Here is a 6,551-nt window from a genome sequence, read left to right on the forward strand (position 1 = left end):
CCCGCGGCGGAGGGCTTTGTGTTTACATCAATGATGCGTGGTGCCGCGATGCTGTTGTGGTCTGCAAACACTGCTCACCCCTGGTGGAGTTTATGATAATTACAGTTTTTCTTGATTGCTAAAACACTATAACCAGGCGTTTGAACTAAAATTTCAAAACCATAACGCCATTTTTCAAAAAGCACGAACTATAAACACTATTCCTCTGCTTTAACACATGAGTCAGATTTGGTGAACTGTTACTGCAAAACTCTACACACAAATCCCTACATTTCTCAGTGCTCACACCATGTGGTCATTTAGAAAGCACTAGCATTCAATACTGTTCACTCAAGTCAGCACAGCTTGAGCTCAATTAGCAAACAATTACCAAGGTGGAAACACTAAGAGTCAAAATTGAACACACATCAATCAGATCCTTCAATAAATAGATAAAAGGGCCCGAATCAGTTCACTGAGCTTTGGAACAATGGATCCACAGAGAAATGAAGGAATAGGTCGAAGAGGAAGAGGAGGAGGAGGAGGAGGGAGAGGAGGAAGAGGAGGAGGAAGAGGGAGAGGAAGAGGACATGGTGAAGGAGGAGGAGGAGGGAGAAGAAGGGCAAGGAGACAAGCAGTCTCAGATGAAATTCGAGCCACTTTAGTTGACCATGTCCTTGTCCATGGTATGACTATGAGAGAGGCTGGGCAACGAATACAGCCAAATTTGAGTCGCTTCACCGTCGCCTCCATCATCAGAACATTCAGGGAGGAAAACAAGTAGGTGTACTTACAGTAAGACTGCTCTGTACAGTAACTTTAGAGTGCATACACTGTTGTAGGACACAGAGACGACCACCTGGTGGAGGCAGGCTAAGGCTTTTGTCGGAGGAGCAAGAGAGGGAGCTTGTAGACATGGTCATTGCCAATAATGTAATTCACCTGCGAGAGATTCAAAGGAGAGTGATTGAGGATAATCATCATTTTCGAGGGATAAATGTCTTCAGCCTCTCCACAATTCAGCCAACGAGGGGTAATCCACCGTCAAGCCATTCTAGGACCCTATAACACTATGCTCCTCCTTGCTTTCCTTGACGGTCTAAGAGAGCATATGTTCCAGCTGGACATCAGGGAACCAGCACAGCCAAGAGCAGCCTCGTTACATTGTTGTTTGGGATAATGTCAGCTGCACCAGTCACCTTGTGCAGCATTGGTCTGCTCACTACCTCATTTAGCATTCAGCATTGAACTGACCTCATTCAACTACTTCTTCGGTCAGTTTAAATAAATAACTGCTCTCTGAGCTTTTTGTCACTTTAATCAGACTGAATAAGCTATTTGCACTACAATCTTTTTATCTGCACTGTTTGTTTACTTCACTGGTTTGCACTCTATCTGCCATGTGCCTTGTGCTGCTTTTTTTAACTTTTTATTTTTTTACATGTCCTTATTATGTATTTGTATAGTTGTATTTTATATTTAATCTGTATCTATCTGTATTTTTATGCTCTACTGTTAGTGTTATCTGTATGCACCAAGGGTCTGAGAGTAACGCAATTTCAATTCTCTGTATGTATGTACTGTACATGTGGAAAAATTGACAATAAAGCAGACTTTGACTTTGACTTTGACTTATGTTTCATGGTTTTTTAATCTCTTGCCTGTTTTGTGGATTATCCTTTCGCCTTGCCCTCGGGAATTGTTTCTTTTGGATTTACTGATTTTGACCTTCTGCCTGTTCTTGGACCGTGTACTTGGATTTTGTCCTGTTTTCAATAAACGCTGCACTTGGATCTGCAACTTATAAATCTCGGAGCAGTTCATGTGACAATACTAAAATGAGAAATACATGAAAATCACAACTAAGTCTCCTGAGCTTAGAAGGAGCAACCACTGAGCAATAAAATATTCCTATAATGGAGTCTTGATAGAGTTTTCAGCAAGACAATAAAGAGATATTATCGGTTTCTTCCACCACATTCTCAGTTTTGACTCTTTTGACAAAAATGTGACCTTGTTTTGAGTGTGAAAAATCTGTCAAAAGAAGGAAATGTGACAAAAAATCTTCCACAGCTGTACTGCCCCACTCCCCGTCTGCTTTTGGCATGAAAGGATGGGAGTTTTCAGGTGACAGCATCAGTTTATACACTTCAGTCAGTCAGACAAAAGAACAGAGATGCTGATCAGCCACCAAATAATAGCGTCAAACAAGAAATCAGTTAAATAGGGAATTAAATCATAATGTTGTATTTAGTTGGGTAGAGTCTAAACAACAGAAATATGGCAAAATATAAGAGAAATACAGAAACACATACAGTTGATATGTCTGTGAAGGGTGAAAATAGTCGGATGGAAGCACAGACTGAAGTGTGACAATAATAAGGGCATCTGAGAGTGGATTATGAGGATGTCCATGAGAATATTAGATTTTTTTCCTCAAACAGACATACTCAAAACATTAATGGGATTTAAAATATAATTTCATAAATGTTACTCACACATGCATTCATGCAGTATTTTATTTTTCTTATTGTAGTGGAAAGGAACTGATTGGGTAATGAAAAGTGGGTGTTATATATCAGAATTGTGCCAGTCTCCATGTCTAAATATTTCCACTTCCCTACTATGTAATAGACAAACAAGCAAAAAAGATAGGCTACATTAGTACTGTATGTCTGAGTTCACAGTATTCATAAGTATTCATAGTATTTTATAGGAGTCGAAAATTACCTGGATGACATACTACTACCTGCAGTATTTTGAAGTATGCATACAAAGGACAATTTACTTTCCAATGAGGCCTTGGGAGAGGATTCATAAATGAAGTGGAAGCAAAACAAGTTACATTGTAGGTCACATGAAAATGCCAACATGACAGAAGCAGCATGTCTGGATTGAATCCATACTATTATAGGACATATACTTTTTTATTGGTCACAAACTAAGTTCTTCTTAGAATGTAGAAACATTCTGGTTTGAAAACGACTAAAATGTAATTCATGGAGGAAGATATTTTATAAAGCTTGCAATATTCCTGTTATAAAAATGGTTTAATATTGCCTAAAATGTTTTTAATTGCTGAATTAACTGAAATTAGCTGAATTTATCAAAAATTATATGAATTAACTGAAATGGACATTATATTGACTACAATATACCAATATACAGTATATGTATAATTCATTTCTAAACACTCCTTTTTAATACATGTTATTTCATGTGGATGATAATAATGGAGGTTATCTAAGACCTACTAACAATGTTGCAGGTATGTTTATTATTCAAAATAAAGAAATAAATAAAACGCATGAAACAGTACTGCACATGTAAAGCAAGTTTTACGATAAACGGACATCTCATCCGTACAGTAGAGTTTTATATCGTTTAGATAAAAACATAAATAAAAAATGTTTTTATGTGTCCAATAATAAGAATTTTAAATAATTAAAATGAAATAAAATTTATTCAAAATGTAATATAATTCTAAGATATTAATTGAATAGAATGTATTAAGTGCATCTAAAAGAAAGGGATATGGGGACACCTACAGGTGACTAAGGTAACCTATCAGTGGAATTGGCCATTTTCTCCTCAGTCGCATGAAAGCCGCTGAGGAGAATGGTAGGTGTAAAATCTCTCTCCGGTCGAACAAAAATAAAATGTTTTCAGAGATGATTTTATTTCTCTTTAAGGTCAAAATTGTTATTTTAAAAGTATTTTATTTCATATTTGAGTCATAAGAGATATAGAGTTGACGGACAATTGATGTTTTATTCTGAACGCACTGTTGAGTGCATTAGGAGCACATGGTATTCGTTGTGTTTCTGTCTCTGTATTTTCTCGTTGCTTATTTTCACATGTATATTTATTTTTGACAGTTATGAGACCGGATGAGCTGTATTTCATGTCTGTTTGGTGTCATTTCATATATTCCAGGTATGATGTACTAATGTTCTTATGATGTTATATTTTCTATGTTCAGAAAACAAAAGAAATTGAGCTCTTAATTATGGAAAAAACTGATTTATTGTTTGTTGAACTGGTAAATGAGTCGCATGAAAGCCGTTGAGGAGAATGTTATGAGACCGGATGAGCTGTATTTCATGTCTGTTTGGTGTCATTTCATATATTCCAGTAAATGCGATGAGTGAGCTCAGCCTACGTCTCCGTGTTGTCCTTTCCGGAAGGGTCGAAAGAAAGAACCAGAAAAGTGGGGTTACACAAGCATTGCCACAAACTGCTGCTGATAGAATGAGATTTATGCATGTTGATGCTCAATGCTGCTGTTTGAAACTGTCATGTGCTTCAGGACTGAACAGACACACAGAGCTGAATGTGAGATATTGTTTGATGCGTGAAATAATGCTAACTCAGTCACTTCCAAATCAGGCAGCTTATGATCAATGCGGTGAATTCAGTGTTCAGGTTAATGAACTTGAATGGATTGGAGGTGAGACCATTGGGGAAACGAATTCCACTTCTCTAAATTCCCGATTCCTAGTGATGATGGTGTTCTGCCTGCTGAATTCGCCATTTAATTAGCTATTGAGCAATACGAAAACTGCTGATAATACTGAGGGACCTTATATATGAATGCTTAGATAGGTGTCGTATTCCTATATATATATATATATATATATATAGTAAGTAAATAAATAAGCATTGGCTTCTTTTAGTGTTGAATGTTAAAGGGTTAAACACACCAAGGTGATCAGAAACTCCACCCTCTTACAACACTTACCAGGAAGAGACTGACTTGTTATTTCTCCTTTCTGTCACACTGATTTTCTTCTCTTTGACAAAAGCTAACAAGAATCAGCCATCAGTGGACAACGAAGAGAAAAACTTTGAAGAAGTTTATTTCTGAACAGACAGCAGATCTTTGTGATTCTCGAGGTTTATTTATTTTTTAAAGTAGAAAGTGAAAGTAAAGTTTAGGTTGCTGGAGCTCAAACAGTGGAAATGGCTTCATTATCTGTAGAAGAGCTTTCTTGTCCCGTGTGCTGTGAAATCTTCAAGACTCCTGTTCTTTTATCATGTAGTCACAGTGTCTGTAAAGAGTGTCTTCAACAGTTCTGGAGAACCAAGAAAACTCAGGAGTGTCCCGTCTGCAGGAGAAGATCCTCAAAAGATCGTCCTCCAATAAATCTTGCGTTAAAAAACTTGTGTGAGTCGTTCCTGAAGGAGAGAAATGAGAGCCGTTCATCAGGATCTGAGGAGATCTGCAGTTTACACAGTGAGAAACTCAAACTCGTCTGTCTGGAAGACAAACAACCTCTGTGTTTAGTGTGCTTTACTTCAGAACAACACGACAATCACAAATTCAGACCAATAAGTGAAGTGGTTTCATCATATAAGGTAGGTATAGGTCTCTGTCATTTTATTCAACTGCATATGAGATATACTCAGCTGTGAAAAAAGTATTTGCCCCATACTGATTTCTTCTGTTTTGTGTACACTAAATAGTGTCATACTAAAGTGTAGTCACTGGGTAAGACCTTTTAAACAACTTCATGCTGTTGAAAAAGTTTGATTTAAGTCTATTTTGTATTTACTCAAGTTGCTTTTTCTTTATGTTAGGTTTTAATTGCTGAATCAATTTAGTGTGAGATACACACACACACACACAAACACAAACACAAAGAGCACTGTATTCTCTTCTCTTCACTGTAATCTAGTGTTTTATATATTTTTATTCAATTCTAGGAGGAGCTCAATACAGCACTGAAGTCCTTACAGGAGAAACTTCAACACAATGAAAGCATGAAAGAAGAGTTTGAGAAAACAGTTCAACACATCAAGGTGAGGAAACAGAATCAAGAGTCATTTTCAGTACAGCTGTAGCATCACTAAACACAATTATGATTTGTTATATTTAATATAATGGATTCCAGTTGATTGTTTCTGTAAATTTGCAATTTGATTTCAGTCTCAAGCTGAGCAAACAGAGCGTCAGATTAAACAGCAGTTTGAGAAGCTTCATCAGTTTCTCAGAGATGAAGAAGAAGCTACAATCACTGCACTGAGAGAGGAAGAGGAGCAGAAGAAGCAGATGATGAAGGAGAAGCTGGAGGAGATGAACAGACACATCTCAGCTCTTTCACACACAATCAAAGACACGGAGGAGATGATGAAAGCCAGTGACGTCTGCTTTCTGAAGGTCTGATTTCAGATCATCCATTAATTGATTGATTGATGATTGATTGAGTTCTTGATGATCAATGGTGTGTTTGTTCTGCAGGAGTTTCCAGTCACGATGGAAAGGTGAGTGATCTGCTGCTGTCTCTGCTCTCTCTGCTTCTGATCCAAAGCCACTGCAGTTCTGATCCTGAATGTTCTTCCAGAGTCCAGATCTCATCACAGCCGGATCCACAGACGCTTTCTGGAGCTTTGATTCATGTGCCGCGTTACTTTGGCAACCTGCCGTTCTGAGTCTGGAAGAAGATGCAGGGCATTGTTCAAAACAGTAAGGCTGCAGACAATCTTGCTGTTAAACTTACAATAAAAATGACGGATGGAGGAATATTTACAGATTTTAGCATTACATGCGAATAATCAGATGACACACTACA

General features: G+C 37.5%; 2 protein-coding genes and 1 long non-coding RNA gene across 3 annotated transcripts in view; all 3 read left to right on the top strand.

Annotated features, from left to right (window-relative positions):
* The window catches only part of LOC107679931 (tripartite motif-containing protein 35-like), a 22,599-nt gene that overhangs the window by 13,290 nt on the left and 2,758 nt on the right, over window positions 1–6,551 (top strand). The gene's annotated exons all lie outside the window — the stretch shown is intronic.
* Window positions 3,590–4,301, top strand: LOC107679950 (uncharacterized). The gene is made up of 3 exons (XR_001633102.1): window positions 3,590–3,600; window positions 3,858–3,915; window positions 4,115–4,301. It is a non-coding gene; the product is annotated as an uncharacterized LOC107679950 (long non-coding RNA).
* Window positions 4,607–5,768, top strand: LOC107679948 (E3 ubiquitin-protein ligase TRIM17-like). The gene is made up of 2 exons (XM_016475679.1): window positions 4,607–5,337; window positions 5,446–5,768. The coding sequence occupies exons 1-2, from the start codon at window positions 4,942–4,944 to the stop codon at window positions 5,461–5,463; spliced, it is 414 nt and encodes a 137-aa protein (XP_016331165.1). The 5' UTR covers window positions 4,607–4,941; the 3' UTR covers window positions 5,464–5,768.

This window comes from Sinocyclocheilus anshuiensis, unplaced genomic scaffold (assembly GCF_001515605.1).
Source record: "Sinocyclocheilus anshuiensis isolate Anshui unplaced genomic scaffold, SAMN03320099.WGS_v1.1 scaffold244, whole genome shotgun sequence".
NCBI classification, from domain to species: Eukaryota; Metazoa; Chordata; class Actinopteri; order Cypriniformes; family Cyprinidae; genus Sinocyclocheilus; species Sinocyclocheilus anshuiensis.

What these genes read in the sequence shown, in the direction of transcription:
- LOC107679948 (XM_016475679.1), top strand. Translation starts at nt 4,942, where the DNA reads ATGGCTTCATTATCTGTAGAAGAGCTTTCTTGTCCCGTGTGCTGTGAA.